This window comes from Typopeltis vanoorti, chromosome 1 (genome assembly GCF_054136105.1).
Source record: "Typopeltis vanoorti isolate ZY-2024b chromosome 1, IOZ_Tvanoo_1.0, whole genome shotgun sequence".
Lineage (NCBI taxonomy): Eukaryota > Metazoa > Arthropoda > Arachnida > Uropygi > Thelyphonidae > Typopeltis > Typopeltis vanoorti.
This window is the reverse complement of record NC_143549.1, coordinates 158,099,287-158,118,321: the sequence shown is the minus strand read 5'-3', so window position 1 is coordinate 158,118,321 and position 19,035 is coordinate 158,099,287. Positions and strand designations below refer to the sequence as shown.

At 35.4% G+C, this 19,035-nt stretch overlaps 1 protein-coding gene across 1 annotated transcript in view; it reads right to left on the bottom strand.

The window, feature by feature from the left end:
- The window catches only part of LOC150110579 (cilia- and flagella-associated protein 43-like), a 609,434-nt gene that overhangs the window by 498,807 nt on the left and 91,592 nt on the right, over nucleotides 1-19,035 (bottom strand). Inside the window, exons 5-6 of the mRNA XM_090401881.1 lie at nucleotides 14,276-14,455; nucleotides 5,843-6,128 (exon numbers count right to left, since the gene is read on the bottom strand). Of these exons, the coding sequence (XP_090258007.1) occupies nucleotides 5,843-6,128; nucleotides 14,276-14,455 (466 nt within the window). The remainder of the gene's footprint in view (nucleotides 1-5,842; nucleotides 6,129-14,275; nucleotides 14,456-19,035) is intronic.

Below are 19,035 nucleotides of genomic sequence, written 5' to 3'. Positions count from 1 at the left end.
CGGATAATTCCGATAATGATTGGATGTTATGTATACTGAGTCGCAGTAAACAAAATAAAATTCTTGGAAAACGGAGTGAAATATACACAAACCAGAGAATTGTTACACATAACATGTGCAACAAATTTTATGAGATAATTTGCTGCTCCATCAAACCATATTTATTCATGCAATACTCTCTCATAAATTTTTTTTTTTTTAATTATGCCATCATAAATTCACTTATTCATGTTTAGAATTTATAGGATCGTGCTATTCGCTCTACCCAGTAACTTATAGGACACACATGTCACAAATGATAATTATTAATTATTCTTTACCATTAATGAAAGTGTTTCTACTCACACTTATTCCTTCCTATTCTCACATGTCTTATAAATGATGGTTCACATATTTTCATCTTTGAGTATTTCAAATATACCAACTAAATATAGCATTCTCCTGCATTGTTGTTTTCTAATCAATCATAAAACAAACTATTCCCCCACTCTACGCAGAAGTATTCAAAGTTATCCTGCAATTAATTGCATTGGACCAATAAAGATGAGTGCTGATGCACTATGCTCTCTCAAAACTTTCATACATCGATAAAATGCAATCCCACGGTTATGGGCATCTGGGGGGGGGGCACACTTCCCCCTGGGATCGATTAAAAAATTCCATAAATTATAATCGTAAAATTTATTGAGATATGTAATCTTACGCTTTCACCCTAGGAACGCTTTGTCTGTCTTAAAATTTTATTATGGATTGGCCTGTTGTGGGTAACCATAGAACACGTGTTTTATTGCAGTAATAAAACACATGTTCCTGTTTTTGGTTCATCTTTTTCATTTGTGAACAGTGACTGGTTAGTTTGCCCTCGGTCTAGTAAGTTACAGAGTGAAGTGTGAATTGTAAATTTATAGTGAAGCAAATTTAAACAAAAAAATACATTTTTAAAAGGTAAGTGTATGTAATTTAATATTATTTTACTTGTAAGTTTTATGATTTTTTTGCTTTAAAACCTGAAATAATTTAATTTAGGATTAATTAATTAGTTGATTTTTAATAAAATATGCCAGTCAATTTTTTAATATATGAAATTGTGCTAAAAAATATTAATTCTGAATACTTTTTTTTCCCCCAAGAATTAAAGATCCTTAAAATTGATGCAAAATGAAAATAATGTATTTATAGTTTATATCGACAAATAATTACATAAAAAAAAGCTAAAAACATTTATTGATGTAATTATTTAATTAAATCAATAATTATAAAAATTTATTGACGTAATTATTTGTCTCCAAGCTTTCCCCCCTCCTGGAAAACATGGCAGCACACCCAACCGAAATGATCATGCAATGGCACTGATATATATATATATATATATATATATATATATATATATAACACATTATATATACATATTATATCTACTCTATACTATAAAATGATAAGCTGAAATTGAAATGGATGTAGGCTGTAATGGTTATGTGTAATGTTTTTAGGTAACTTTTTTGTAACGTTTTCATGTAACGTTTAATAGATTTAGTTTAATCCTTTATCCCAGTGAGAGCAAACAAAGTTTGCGCCTGAAAATATCTTCAGGACTAAATATAGTGTTGTACTATCTTATCCAGTAAGTAGTGCAACACCAAGGCAACTCGTGGCAAAGGTGGAGCAAGCTACCAGGCACTTCTAACCCAGTATCTCCCATAATGCAAAACACATTTCCTATGTGGATATGTATACTGTTATGCATTAAAGGGATTGGCCATCTACCCAGACTAGAAGTGCCTGGTAGCTTGCTCCACCTTTGCCACGAGTTGCCTTGGTGTTGCACTACTTACTGGATAAGATAGTACAACACTATATTTAGTCCTGAAGATATTTTCAGGTGCAAACTTTGTTTGCTCTCACTGGGATAAAGGATTAAACTAAATCTATTATAGTCTAACCTAGTGATAAATAAATTTTCAACATCTTTCTCTAAATCCAGAGTAATTTTTAAAAAAGGTGATAAACCTTTTGGCAACTCCCATAGGCACAGATGACTTGCTACTGCTTCTGCCTGGTATCTCCAGCTCTGGGCCTGGCTCCCACTGAAGAGACCTCAATAAAGGTCGAAACTAGTCTGGGTAGATGGCCAATCCCTTTAATGCATAACAGTATACATATCCACATAGGAAATGTGTTTTGCATTATGGGAGATACTGGGTTAGAAGTGCCTGGTAGCTTGCTCCACCTTTGCCACGAGTTGCCTTGGTGTTGCACTACTTACTGGATAAGATAGTACAACACTATATTTAGTCCTGAAGATATTTTCAGGCGCAAACTTTGTTTGCTCTCACTGGGATAAAGGATTAAACTAAATCTATTATAGTCTAACCTAGTGATAAATAAAATTTCATGTAACGTTTTTATGTAACGGTTTTGTCAAGTTATTTGAAACGTTTTGAAACTCAGGGTAACCCCTGACCGTTGAGTCTTCAAAATTTGAATCTTCGGAATTCAAGGAGAACTGGCCTACCAGTGTGGGGTTGGGTGCCATAGGCAACCGGGGGGGGGGGGGTCTGGAACACAGGGGGGTTGGGCACTGTAGGCATCAGAGGGTGGAGCCCCCCCCCCCCTAGTATTATATATATATATAATAATATAATATATAATGCATATAACATATGAGAAGCTGTGGAGAATTGCAGCCTCTCACCAGATAATTTAATTCTCATCTCTGGCACAGTCCCAAGAGAATGAAAAGAGGGCAGAATTATTCCATTACATAAAAGCAGCTCTGAGAGAGAGTAGCAAAAGAGGTAAAAGAAGTGAAAAAAAAAAAGGTTGAGGATGAAATTCAGAAATGGGTGGACAGGAATATGATATTCTTTGTGGGGAACAGCACAACTTTGTGAAGGAATATCCTGACTTTGTAATTTACTCCCTTATAAAGTGACAGTCAAGTTGGAAAATTAAATTACCACACTATGATACTGACAAACATTGCAAAGGCATTTAACAGGATACTACATGGAATTCTTTTACATAAACTTGAACAAATAGAGATACATATCAGTCTGGTGACATGAATTTAAGGATGGCTGATGAACACACACATCAGAGAATATTATTTGACAGGGTTGAATCCAAGAGAATAGGGTGACTAGTGGTGCATGACAGGGCTCTATACTTGGTTGTTATATTAATGATATAGGGAATGATTGGAGGAGGAATTTTATTATTATTAAATATTATTAAATTAAATAACATAATTAAATTAAATAACAAATAACATTATTAAGGAGCCTGTGTAGCTCAGTGGATGTGGCGTTTGCATACCACTGTGCTTGGCCGCACGAAGGAAGACTTGGTTTTGAGTATAGTCGGCGACTAGAGGAAATTTTTCTAAGCCTTTTTTCGACTGGTTCCCGAGTTAGTCGATCTCTGGCATGGGCAAACGGGTTTTTCCTCCTGGAAACTCGGGTTTTTCGTCCCGTAAACTCAAGAAAATCGACCGTAGAACCCATATTATTTCAGACATTAAATATATTGTGTTAGGGACCACGAGATGGCGGCACATTTGAGCTGTCTCTCTTCACTGCGTACCACTTAATTAGTGATAGCCTTGGGCCATCTATCTCTCATTGGTACCAGTGGAGATTGAACTGCCCACTCAGTCTCCAAAAGTTAGATAGGGCTAAATGGCCTCGCCTACTCCCCGTATACGGGAATAAAAAGGCGTTAGCTGATAGCTAGCTGATAACATTATTAAATATTATTAAGGAATGCTAGTCTCCTATTTTTCAAGGGGATGAGGATATTTTAGAGAGGATCAAGGAAGAATTACTAAGTCAGTGTTGGGGATATGAAGACAGATTGAGGGATGCGATTTGCAGAGCCTTGTGAATGGAAGAAGAAGAGAAGATATGATTGGGATGTACAAGTTGGTAAGGAGTTGTTGCCAAATTAATATAGAGGAGATTTTTCATGGAGTAGAGGGAGATAAGGGTAGAAGAAGGGACATTCCTGGAAGCCATATAAAGGAGAATGTGAGTGAGTGAGTGAGTGAGGATCAGGTTTTTGCATGAAGAGTGGTTAACAAGTGGAATGCATTGTCTGAGAGCATAGTGAGTGCAGAAAATGTGAATAGGTTTAAGGCATAATTGCCTCCTGTTATGTCCTTGTCTCCCTATGAAAATTCTCCTAATCTGGTGCACATTAATCTGGTACAATCCCTTATACATCTCAATCATATGCCCTCTTCTTCTTCTTCTTCTTCCATTCACAAGGCTCTGCAAATTGCATCCCTTCAATCTTTCTTCATATCCCCAACGCTGACTTAGTAAATCTTCTCTGGACACTCTCTAAAATATCCTCATCCCCTTGAAAACTGCCTACAGACTACAAATAGTCTGTAGGCAGTATGATCAAGGATTATAAAGAAACCATAACCTCATTGCTTCTGCATGTCAAGGTCCTCCTCATCATTGCCATAATCTGTTGTGATGTCCTCACAAATTTAGCAATGTGACCCTCTCAACTCTGTACACCATCACTTCCAGTTCTCTCATCTCTTCTTTCTTCTTCATTTTTCCATTAATTATATACTCTGCATTCCATCCTTGTCTACCAAATTTCAAGGCCTTAAACTCTGCAACATCACATTAAAAGTTTCACTCTCTTGCTCACTCCTACAGTCTACTGATATTTTCCTGTAAGGCCACTACATATGCTGTACTCCTCTATCTAGTTGTTGACATCTTGCAAGATGATTTATATAGACCAACAGTACAGGAAAAGGATAAATTTACTCTAAATCATATAATGTATATGATTTAGGATAAATTAACTAAATATGACTATACTATAGTCACATAGTATTTTTTATTTAAATAATAAATCTATGCTTTAAACAGACTGACAGCATAGGCAAGAGAATAATGGTTATCAATTTAATATGACATAAAATAAATGTATGCACTTTGGAATGAAAGGATCACAAGCTGTGTAATGACAGCTTATGATAAGAAATGGATGGCAAGAAATTTACAAAGGTAGAGATTTTGGAATTATGGTGGATAGGAGAACTATAGTTCAGAGGGCAAATTCCAAAAACAGCTCAAAGGATTACTTGGAAATGGTGGAACATATTGACAAGCAGAGATAAGGTGGCTATTATTCCTCTCTATAAGGATTTTATATGCCATATCTAGATTACTGGTCATGCAGAAATTTTATTATCTGTTTTTCCTGAGGATGTGAAAGTGCTGAAGAAGATTAAGAGAAGCATGACTAAAACGACTTGTCTGTAGAGTCTCCCTATGAGAATAGGCTGAAGGTTGTTGGATTACAAAGTTTGGTTGATATATGGAAATGAGGGAACATGTTAGAAACATAAAAGTTACTCAAGAGGTTTTTATAGAGTGGTGAAGAAATCTTTCAGTCCATGACAAGACAAGAGAGATTAAGAAATCTCTCTTGTCTTGTCATGGACTGAAAGCATCCCCTTGTATTGAAAGTGTGCAGTTAATAAGGATGTAAAACCTAAATTTTTGTTTGGAGAGTGGGGAAAAAGTGGAATAGGTTTCTACAGAAGGTTGTAAGTGCTCATTCAATGAGATTAAGAAGGATGTAATAGGTATTGTGTGAATCATGGTTTAGTGTAGTCCTCCCAAGATGTATCTTTGGACTCTATGGATATTCCCATGTAATCTGAATAATAAACATAAAATTTGTTTAAAAGATAAAAAATTAATTTAAAAGCAGAGTTTATTAAACTTTTACATGATGCTATCATAAACTTTGGTCTCCTCCAATCATCACATTAAAGGAAAATGAACTACGGTATTAATAGTACAATTCAAACCTTTAAAACAGTGCCATCTTTGCAACACACTAGGATACCTCCTTGAGAAAGCCAACACTGACAAACAGCTAAAAGTCTTCTTTGTTTCAAATAATAATCATAAAATTCTAATAGCTCATTTTCATTAAGTCCAGTAGCTGCTGCAAGAGGTAAATTTTGAAGTGTATTAGTATAGTGAGACCATGACTTCTCTGTATATTGAGTGAAAATGGTAAGTGAAGAAACTTCCTCCTCCCATAGTGCAGATCCACCTTTTTCATCACCTTCTATTGGCAGATAAAGAGTTCTAGAAAGAGGATATTACATAAAGACACATATTATTAATAACTTGTGCCCCAAATATAAAACAAAATAAAAAAAAGATAGAAAGTCTTATACAACAAATAAGAAAAAAAAAAAAAAAAAAACTAAATAATGCCACTTGAATCTTACAGTAAGGAAAGGTGTTGTATTGAGTAATGAACATCATCTATTACCTGGGGGCAATTTTATCCTTACACCAATCATGCCAACAAAAAGTAATGAAAACAGTATTTATAAAGGAGCATAATTGGAAACTCATATCAGCTAAGATTATTCTGCATGTTTCAGAAAATCATATTCCTTCCAATCGATAAAGGTACCTGTGGCATGACTATAAACAATGAATTACACAATAACCACAGTAATTACCTTTAATGAAATGAAAGTACAGATATTTCATACTGAAAATAAAGTACATCATCAGTGCATAGAAACAAGTAAATCAAAGAAACGGGAATACAAGATGCATACAGTAGTCGGTGGTTTACCAATTAAAAACTGTTGCTGCATGCTAGAATTTAATATTAATAAATAATATTATTAAAAACTATTTTTGATGGGTTACATAAAATAAGAACCTCCGAAACTATAGGGGGAGAGAGAGAGAGAGAGAGAGAGAGAGAGAGAGAGAGAGAGAGAGAGGTAATCATCCCAATTCAGATTTGGCTGATGTAAAATGGCTTCGCAACTTTCTTTGAAAAGGTGTTCATATTTAAACCTGCTTCTATGCAGAAGATGAGCTTAATCCCATTGGATCTTGTGTTTAGTGTCAATACTATGTTGTGCCAGATCAGACTTTTGAGGTTTCATGTATTCGATATAATATTGATGTTCATTAATTCTTTTTTTCCACAGAACAGCCTGTCTGCCCAAAGTATGTTAGATTACATTTGTAAGGGATCTGGCAAATGCCAGCTAAGGATAGAGATGACAGTTTGTCTTTTGTAGATAGCAACAGATGAGAAATTTTGCTGATAAGAAAATATGTGGGAATGAGATGATACTACTTCAAACTTCTACCAATCAGTTCAGAGATGCCAGAAATATAAGGGATTGGAACCCTGAAGTCCGTTGAGGAATCCTGTGGTGTTGGAACATTGGAATCGACCCTCATCAAATCCAGCAAGTCAATTATCTGTGGAAAAAAGAATTAATAAACATCAATATTATATCGAATACATGAAACCTCAACAGTCTGGTGTCGCACAACACAGTATTGACACTAAACAGCATCTAGTGGGATCAAGCTCATCTTCTCCATAGAAGCAGGTTTAAATATGAACACCTTTTCAAAGAAAGGTGTGAAGCCCTTTTACACTGGCCAAATCTGAATCAGAATGATTGTCTCTCTCTCTCTCTCTCCCAAAAGTTTGGAAGATTCTTCTTTTATGTAACCATCAAAAATTGTTTTTAATAATATCATTTAATAATAATATAATATTATTTTAATAGGGGTGCTTAAGGGCCAAAGCTGTATAACTGAGAGGAGACCTCCACATAGCCTTCAAAGGAATGCAGAGAACCAACCAGAGCTTCTGACCTAATGTACAATCCTCACCGTCTTGTGGTGCACCATGTTGGGTATCTACTTGGATACTGAACAAACGAGGATGGGCCGACAATTTGGGATTTAGCCGACCAAATTGCATTCTTATTGGCTTAAACCAATATACAAAATGATGGTACACCATGACAAAATTTCATGCTGGCTGGGGCGTCACCTGGTTAAACAAGGCCCCCGTTGTTTTTTCGCCAGGGGATCAGGGCGAACAGCGAAAAGTCATCTACTGGAACAAATCTGAAAACAAACCCCAACTCAACATCACCAGAGTTAAAGATCGGTACTATCAACATAAGAAGCCTGAATGGCAAAGAAATGGAGCTAGCTGAGGAATTAGATAAGTACCAGATCAACATAATAGGGGTGACTGAAACAAAAAAGACAAAAACTGGTGAGATCTTTTTGAGCAATAAATACAAAATGTTATATTAAGGCAATGACAATCAAGGAAAAGAAGGAGTAGAGAGTATTCAATACTAAATATGAGGATAATCTTACTGAATGGCAAGCAGTCTCAAGTAGAGTGTTGTGGGCAAATATCAGAATGGGGAACTGGACAATTAGACTTATTTGTGCCTATGGTCCCACAGAAGGCTAAGGTAGAGGTAGAGGAATCTACTAAGGTAGAGGTGGAGGAATTTTTTGAGGCTCTAGAGAAAGCTACTGACACAATGAAAAAGGAAAAGTTGGTCCTTGTTGGGGATCTAAATAGCAGAGTAGGAAATGATTGTCACACATACAAAAATGTTTTGGGAAAATTTGGATAAAAGAGCAAAGCTAATAATAATGGCAAATATCTGTTGGATTTCTGCTCAGGATATGGACTGGTTATTACTAACACCATGTTCCAACATAAAAATGTGCACAAATTCACATGCAGAGAAAAGGCAAGGAATAAGAAAAGTCTCATTGACTATGTTATTGTTGATAGTGATGTTTTCTCCCTGGTGCAGGGCACCAGAGTGTACAGAGGATTTGAAATTGGAAGCGATCACTATTTAGTCTTGAGCAGGATAAAATTGAATTTCATATTGAAAAGAATGACATGAAAGAAAGTTTTAAAGTGAATAAAAGTTGAGCAGCTCTCAGATGTGAACTGTAGACTAAAATACACAAAGATTATGGGGAAAAAAAATGAAAGAATTTGAGAACAAGAACCAAACCTTGGAGATTCAGTGGCAAACCTTGAAGAAAACCCTGATTGATTCAGCCAGAGAGGCATGTGGTGAGGTTGTCTGCAAGGATAGAAAAATCAGAACTCCATGGTGGACAGTGAAGGAAAAGAAGAAAGCATATCAAAAGTTCCTGGCAAATAAGTCAGTTTGTGCTCTTAGACAATACAGAGACAAATGTAAGAAAGCTAAACACTGTGTAAAACTAGCTAAACAAAACTCATGGGAGGATTTTGGCAAGAACATAGAAAATAAATATCAAGAAGGTGGTAAGATATTCTGGAGGTTGTTGAAGAAGCTTAGAAATGGAGGAAAGAGTGCTGTAAAACTTGTTAGAGATGATAAAGGTGACATGAAAACGGGAGAAAAAGATATCCTTGAAGCATGGAGTAATTACTTCAAAAAATTGCTAAATGAAACAATCAGTGATAGCACAGTGGTAAAAAACACTCAACAGGCATACAGTCAGGAATACATATCCATACTAGAAGTAGAAAAAGCCATCAAAGGCTTGAAATGTGGAAAGGCAGCAGGAGTAGATTATATTTGACCAGAAATGCTGAATTATGGAGGTATAAAAGTCTTACAGTGGCTGCACTGCATAGTTCAGAAGGTCTGGACAGAGGGACGAATTCCTGATGATTGGAGTAGAGCTCTAATAGTACCCATATATAAAAACGGAAATAAAACTGAATGATATTAGAATTACAGAGGTATTTCCCTACTGAGTGTTCCAGGCATGATTTATGCCAGTATACTTGAGAAACGGCTGAGAAGAATTGTGGAAGAAAAGCTTGGTGAAGAACAAGCTGGATTCAGGCCAAATAGAGGCTGTCAAGATCAGATCTTCACTTTACGACAATTAGTTGAGAAAGCATGGGAATATAACAAAGATCTGTATTTAAGATTTCGATCTGGAAAAGGCATAGATGCCAAGAGAGAGAAGCTATTCAGTAGGCTACAGTTATATGGTGTCAATGGGGCATTATATCAAGCAATACTTAGTCTTTATTTGAGTTGCAAGTCAGCAGTTAAAATTGAAGGAAGTAAAGGAAGATGGTTTAATGTTAAATCTGGTGTGAGGCAAGGATGTACATTATACCCTCTGTTATTCATTATCTATATGGATCACATTATGAAGGAAAATGGTATTAAACATGATATTAGAATTGGAGATGTTAATGTCAGCTCTTTGCTTTATGCAGATGATGTTATACTTCTAAATAAATCTGCTACAAGTTTGCAAGATTCCCTGACTAAATTGAATAGCTACTGTAATAGATATGGTACGAAGGTCAGCAATAAAAAGACAAAGACAATAAAAATAGGTAGAATAGTTGAAAATGTCAACTGTGAAAATGGGGAACCTGTGGAACATGTAAAACATTTCAGCTACTTAGCCAGGATTTTTAGTGAAGATGGTAAATTAAATATGGAAATAGACAACAGAATCAACAAAGCTGTTATGGTAGGAAGTCAATTGAATAAATTCATATGGAATAAGAGAGAAATTAGTCAGAACACTAAATTAGCTGTATACAAGACAGTGTTCAAACCAGGTTTAACTTATGGATCTGAAAGCTGGGTCAGAAGTAAAACACTTGACCAAAGACTAGAGACCGCAGACATGAGAGTCCTGAGAAAGATTAGAGGCGTGAACAGATGGCATCAATGGCAATATCATATTAAAAACAAGGATATTAGGAAAGAACTTGACATTGCAGCATCCAGGAATGCGTTAGCAGAGCTAATCTCAGGTGGTATGGTCACTTGAACAGAATCAGCGAGGAAAGATTAGCAAAACAAGTGTTCTCTGCCAGGTTGGCAGGAAAACGACCCAGAGGAAGACCAAGATATAGGTGGATTGATACGGTACAAAGTGCCTTAGATGATAGAAACATAAGATCTGATAATGTTGGAGTCTCGACAAGTAACAGACTGATTTGGAGGAAAATTGTAGATAGGAAGTTAGTAATGATGTAAATTTTTTATGTAGTACTATCATATTCTGTACACCCCTTGAAGGTACAGTCAGGAATTTGATGATATTATTTTAATAATATTATTGGTGATAATTTACTATCATCACTTATTAATTTACATTATTTTTGGTGATCATATGCTGCTGTTACATATTGCCTAAGGCAGTTGCCCTCCAAAACTCAAAAAATTAATTTTCCTTATTTCAGATGATATCTCATCATCAACAACTTATATTCAATTAATTAAAATTCACCCTTTTCTTTGCTTGGCTAATTCGCATATACATTTCACTGCCATTTTACTCCACATTACCAGGTCTATACAAATATTCGACCAAATATTTCATTTTAACCACCTCTACTTTCTCTCTCTTCAAGTAGCTTCCTCAGTGAGAGGGTGTAGCATCATGTCTTTCCAGTTCTCTCTGTTGGTGGTTTTCCTTTTTGTATCTGCATAATCATGTGAACCTGTCCATGATCTTATATCCTCAAGCCAAGTCCTTCGTTTTTTACCTCCTGATCCTTTTCCCATAATTTTTCCTTTTAAAACAGTTAGTATCCTCTGTCCTGCTGAACCACTCAGTACATGTCCTTATAATCTCATCTTTCTCTGGATCATTTCCTGTAATAAAGATCTCTTTATTCTCATTCTCTGTAGGACATCTGTATTTGTCACATGTTCTGTCCATGAGATTTTCAGTGCTCTCCTATAGCACCACATTTCCAAGGCCATTATCTGTTGTCTTACTCTCTTCTTGAATACCTTGAATATTCAAAACTGGCCACACTAATATTCTTATCATTCTTTTCTTTGTCTCGATACCCACAGAACTTCTGAGCAGATCTTTATTTTTCCAGAAGGCATCTTTAACTATGGCTGTTCTTATTTTTATTTCTTTATCTTGCTTTCCATCTGCAGTAAAGCAGGTGCCTAAATATTTGTATTCTTTTGTTCAATTTTCATATTGTTTATAAATATTTCTGGCTCGGATCTGTTTTCTTTTGAGATTTTCAGAAATTTTGTCTATTTTGAAAGAGCACAGGAATATCACAAGAATGTCTACCTTTGTTTCCTTGACTATAGCAAGGCCTCATGTGAAACTGTGGAATGTGTTAAGAACAATGGGAGTCCCAGAGTATTTCATTATCCTTCTGAGGAATCTTTATTATGAACAAGAAGCTGTCTGAACAGATCTCGGAGAAACTGAGTATTTCACAATAGGTAAAGGGGTGCGACAAGGATGTATTTTATCTCCATACCTGTTTGACTTGTACAGCAAATGCGTTTTAAGAATGGCAGGGCTGGAGGATTCTTCAGTCTTAAAATAGGTGGAAATTTTCAGTTAAAATAGGTGGAAAAAATATTAACACGTTCGCTGCCAACTACGAGTATACTCGTAGTGGGTAAACCTGCTTCACAAGCCAGCTACGAGTATACTCGTATGATGCTTACCGTCGGGAACGAGATTATTGTAGTGACCTTGAAGAAGAGAAAATCCTTGGCTTGTGGGGCTAGCATCAAAACTGTGTAATCTCATAGACCGTATATGCTCTGTACAAGCCAACTACGAGTATACTCGTAGGACGTTTACCTCCGGTAACGAGATTATCGTACTGACCTTGAAGAAGTAAAACTGCTCGGCGTAGGGGAACAGACCATGCCAAAGTAGCGTGGCAGCGAACGTGTTAATAATTTGAGGTATGCAGATGATACCACCTTGCTAGCAGAATGCAAAGAAGATTTGGAGGAACTTATTATGAAAGTTAAAGAAGAAAGTTAAACTTAATCTCAAAAAGACAAAAGTTATGGCAAGGGAATAATCATGTTCACATGATTATTTCCTTGTGAACTAAATGATTCTGAAGTAGATGGGAGAAAATGGAAGAGGTTAACAATTTTGTGCTCCTAGGATATCTCAATTTGATAAAGATGGTTATTGTATTGAAGAAGTTAGAAGAAGATTATTACTCAGAAAGAAAGCAATGACAAATTTAAGCAAGATCTTTAAAGATAAAGATATTAGCTTCATAACAAAAATCTGAATCATGAAAGTAATGGTATTCCCTGTGGTACTGTATGGATATGAAAGTTGACCCTGAGAAAGAGTGAAAGAAGGAAGATAGATGCATTTGAATTTTTGGAGTTTGGAGAAGCTTACTAAGAATACCATGGACTGCAAAGCAAAGTAATAAATAAGTGATAGACAGAATAAAGCCAGATGGCTCCCTCGAAGCTATGATCATCAAGCAAAAATTGTCATACTTCAGACATATTATGCGAGCAAATGATAGTAGATGATGATGGTTGCTAAAGTTGATGGAAGCAGGAGAAGAGGGAGACCAAGAATTAGATGGGTGGATGGAGTTAAAGAAGCAACTGGAGTGCACTTGGAGGTTCTGAAAGACATAATCAGGGACAGATCGGAATGGAGAGTGTATGTTCGTGGAGTCGCCAGGAGTTGGAAACGATTCTATAGAACATCACACACATCTAATCCAAACTCTTTATCTTCTTCAATTAGTAGCTGCAGTAATTTGATTAATTTGTTTCTGTTTTCTGGGATTATTGTATTTTATACCATTGATACTGATTCCTATATTTTGACTTTCAAAATTTTTCATTTCATCATTAAATATTTCATTTTATCCACTTCAACTTTGCAGCATACTTTTGGAATGATAATGTCTCCTATCATTCCAAAACTGAGCACCATATGCTTCCTATTGTTTTTCAGCAAGAACATCAGAAGAATATTAAATAACTTAGATTGCAAGACATCTTCTGGTGTTGACTCTAAACCTAATACCTATCTTATATTGCCATTATCTTCTTTTATATTGAGCTGGTGCACATCTCAATGAGTGGAAGCAAGCATATATCTAGCCTATTCCAAAAAAAGGGAAATAAAATTCTGCTAACAAACCGCTTACCTCAATCTTCTCCAAAATAATAATAAAAAAAAGTCATCACAGTCAACCTTTCCAATATGTAGAAGTCAAACAGTTATTTACAAGTCAGTTGTAGATCTAGAACATAGTTTTAGATCAACAGCTGATCTCCTAGCCTACATTACCCACCACTGGAGTGCCACCATATCCAGTGAGGGATGATGTAGGATAATGAGGACAAAATATTTGTCCCCTTTAGCAACAGTTCTCTCTACCCTCACCTCTTCTGCATGCTTTCAACATGTTATGTCTTCAGTCTTCACAAGAAAACATGTATTCACATTTCTTTCAACAGGAAACAACCCATTCCATTTTTTGTTGTTATATACCTTTATGCAACTCCAGCCATTCACATAAACAGAATCACCTGATAAACAGCTGCGCATGATTAAATATACATTTAAAATCTAAAATTTAGTTAAAAAGAAACCAATGTATATGCTGTTTAAAGATATATTTAATTCACCTTTGTTGAAGTTCTGCTGTTTCATCAAATATATGTATATCAAAAAATGTCACTCTATTTGAATGTGAGAAACAAATTTCCTGCCACCTTGAAGGATTAACTGATATATGTACTTTAAATGAATCATCAACCTGCATATTTGGCATTACAGTACACAATTTTTGACCAGTTGCCCAGTTCCTAATGAAATAAAAATTCAGTAATTAGTAAAATTTAACAAAACTTTAAAAGTTAAGATAACAAAATTCAAGGATACCGAGATATATATAAAACAAGTAATTGAGAAGATGAAGGATATACACTATAAAGGTGGCAAAATGTTTTGAAGACTTACAAAGTTTAGAAATGGAAGAAAGTAGTGTAAAAGGAATCAGAGAAAATAATAATAATAATAACATAAAACTAAAGATGGAGATATTCAGGATGACTGGAGTAATTACTTTAAAAGAGTGTTAAATGAAAGAAGTGACAATGAAGAGGCAGAAAATTTCAAAAGGAATGCAGTCAGCAGCACAGCATTCCTCTTGAAAAAGTTATCAAAAACCAGAAATGTGGAAAGTTATTCCCTGAAGTACATGATAATGTTGTTATTATCATTATATCATTATTAACATCAGACCTGAAAGGAGTCAAAAGACTAATCACAAGATGTCTGCAAGATGAACACGCATACAAAAATTCACTGACTGATGCCTAAAAATCATTCCCCCATTTCTGCACTCATCACTCTCTCTCACTCAACAGCAATTCTCCATGCAAATAACCTGTTCCTCACTCCCTTGTTCACACCCTCCTTATAAAAGCTTCCACGGATAACATCTTTTATTTTACACTACAGGAAAAAATACCTTCCATCACATTAATCTGGTAATATTCACCGATCAACTTATATGTCTCAATCAAATTCCCTCTCCTTCTTTTATTCACAAAGCCTTTCGAATTGCCTTCCCTCAATCTGTCTTCACATCCCACATTCCAGAAAACTGACACAAACTAGTGAATCTTCTCTGAGTTCTTTGTATGATCTCATACCCTTGAAAACATGGTGACCAAATCTGTGTGCATGTACACACACACACACACACAAAAACACACACACACACACACACACAAACACACGCACACACACACACACACACACACACACACACTACTCCATGTATGGCCTGATCAAGGCCTTATACAAGGGAACCAAAACTTCTTTGCTTCAACACAGTAAGATTCTCCTCTTCATCATCATCATAATAATAATCACTGTAATGTCTTCACAATTTTAGCAATACAACACCTAAATTTTAGGTCTTTGTCAACCATCCATCCCCTATCTCTCATCTCCTCCACATCATTCAAAATTTCTCCATTATTGTATACTCTCACCGCATCCTTGCCTAAAAAACTTCAAGACCCTATCCTTTGCAACAATGAACTAGAAGTTCTACTCACTTATGCACTCAGTCTTCAGATCATCATGTTAGAGGCTTAATGGAGTGAAATAGCAATGAGAAAGGATTAAAAATATTATTTAATTCTTCCAATATTTCATCTTAGTCACTGAGACATCATCAGGGAGTACAATATGAAACTTGTAACATGCACAAACAAAGCCAATGCAAAACTAAATGAAACACATGAACGAAAGACTAGAATCCTAACTAAGTGGGACACCCTCTGTGGAAACCTGTTGGCAGCCTAGGATGTAAACAGGGATCTTGAAGTATTAGTGTTCCCCATATTTCAGGAAGTTTAACGCAACCATATTTATTTAAATTAGGCTAATTTCTAAGCTTAGGGGAAACCGGACCAGGCTTAGGGGAGAGCAACTTTATTCAGAGCAACTTGTTAGGGCTTCTCTCATCCACCACCCTTGGGTAGCGGATGAGAGAAGCCCTAACAAGTTGCTCTGAATAAAGAATAAGGAGCCATGGACCAAAGGGTGTGGCAGAGGAATGGCAAGCTGCCTACACTAAAATGCCAAAAACTTCCATGGATTACACGATTACCAGGAATACATCTCACACTACTGCATACAGGGTAGCCAATGCACCAACATGAGCCTCACACAGTGCTGGTGAGAAATCTTCTATGTGGTCAGCAAAATGTGATAAGTATATAGCATTACTGTAAATATCAGATCTCTATACAAAGCAGGAAAACTCCAAATTCTACAAGAGAATCTGAAAAGGATAAAGTGGGATATTATAGGGATCTCAGAAACTCACTGGACAGGAGAAGGATGCCTAAACATACCAGAGAGCAAATTATTCTATTCAGGAAGAAGAGACAATGCACATATGCACATAGAGAAGGAGTTACAATTCTAATAAAGCAAAATCTTACTGCAAGTATAATAGATATTAAACCTATCTCATCCAGAATAATTGGAATTAGACTAAAATCCAAAGAAAAAGGACTACACATAAAGATTATTCAGATTTATGCACCGGATGCAAGTCACATAATACTAACTCCAGAGACATCTTATTCATGATCAGAAATTTCAATGCTAAGATCAGAACTTTCAGAGAAGAGATTTTAAACAGGCATTAGACTCAATAAACAGAGCAATTTTATTAAGAATATTAAAACAGAAACAAATCAATGAAGATACCCTAGACTTCTTAGAAAATATTATAGTCTCACAAAAGCAATAATTAAATTCAACAGTATAACAACAGATAAAATAAACGTCAGTAAAGGAGTAGCCCAAGGATGTGCCATCTCCCCATACATTTTTTTTAACATCCACCTAGAGGATATGGTTAACCAAGCCTTGGAAGGAGAAAAAGGGGTCAATCTAAATGGTTATAACCTTAATAACATAAAATATGCAGATGACAATATAATGATAGCGGACACAAAAGAAAAAATGGTGAACCTAATAACAAAACTAAACAATATGGCTAAAGAATACAACATGACCATAAATACAGACAAAACAAAAATCTTGATAATTGGAAAAAACAAAGAAAAAGTAAACTTCAACTTGAATGGATTAACAATTGAACAGATAAACCAATTCAACTATTTAGGAACAGTAATAACAGAACACTTAGATACCATGACCACTATTAAACATAGATATCGACTGCATGGTCATCATTTAATAAGCTAGGAAAAATCTGAAAAAATAATAAAATCTTCAAACCACTAAAAATAAAATTATATAATGCAATTATAATACCCACTGTGCTATATGCTTCAGAAACTTGGACACTCAAGATGACAGAGATACGGAAACTGGAGGCTTTCGAGATGAAATGTCACAGAAAAATAAATAAAGCAAAATGGACAGAAAAGAAAACAAATGAAACTGTAAGACAAGACTTAAAATATATAGACTCGTTAATAGAAAAGATCAAAAGAAGACAACTTGAATGGTACTGACATATCGAGAGAATGCCATCAAAAAGGATACTCAACCTTACTCTGTATGCAAGATTAAAAGAAAAAAGAAAAAAAGGAAGACCAAGAACTAAATGGATAACATCAATAAAGGTCAACTCCGGATTACACACATATAGACAGCTCACCAGCCATGCAAGAAAGAGACTCCTGGAGGTTGTTGTGGAAACAGAGAAGACTCAACCCATCCCTGACAGAAGAGGACAGTAAGTAAGTAAGTAAGATTTCTAAGAGAAGTTGCAAATTTCAAATAGAGTCTTTCTCTTTTAAATTTACTGCAATGGAGAATGGTGGTCTTTTTCCAACTGATTCTGCAAACTGTATCTAAGGCATGATCCACAAGGCTCAAAAGACCATAGTCATGACCGCAGATGTATTTTTTGTGCGCTTCCATCTTCATGTGGATGTTGGCTGATCTTCCAGCAAGATGGCCTACTATGGACAACTTGCAAGAACAAGGCACTTTATTCTCATATAATCCAGGCACAGAGAGAGAGAGAGAAGGGAGCTGATCTTTAGTAGAATGTATAAGTGTAGCAAGTTTCTAGATTTTATTTTAGTTTCTAGAAATCAGCCTGACTAATTTCTTCTCTAATGCACTTTTACTATCCTTATCTGTATAGACTATTCTTTTTTTTTTTTGTGTGGCTCTAAATCTTAATAAATATATATTATGTCTGAAATAATACATTCTATAGCTATTTTTTTTTTTTTTTTTTTTTTTTTTTTGAGTTCTGGAAGTAAAAACCCAAGTTTTTAGGAGAAAAAATCTATTTGCCCATGCCAAAGACTGGCTAACTCAGGAGCCAACTGAAGACAAGCCTAGAAAAAGGTTGGTTACTAGAATGAAACCTGCAATATTCTTTGGGTAGCCTAGCACTCCATAAAGTAAATGTCAGTTCCACAGAGCTATAGAGATTAAAAGTATTCACATTAGAAATAAAACTGCACATGATCACAAACCATGTCATTATTCTTAAAATCAAAGAACAGCAACCCCATATAATGCGATTGCCGACATCACATCTGGGAATCAATTAATGTAGTAAATGATCACAAGTGGTCTTCAAATAACATTCAAAACATTCAACTGCCTCAACTGTCAGCTATCTATGGTTTTTGAATACTTGGTGTAGCCACCACTCCTAATATGTATGTGACAATAAAGAGTAATTTAAGAAGTGCGTGAGCAAGTTCAAGTACTGGGTTTCCAAATCTTCTAGTACAAGTATAGACCATATAGCACTTAAAAACACACAAAAAGAAGTATATTATTTTTTTCAACTATCCGAAAGATCAATCTATGTGTTTTGTAAAAATAGAATAAATATTACTAAATATTGTTGGAAAAAGTTGTG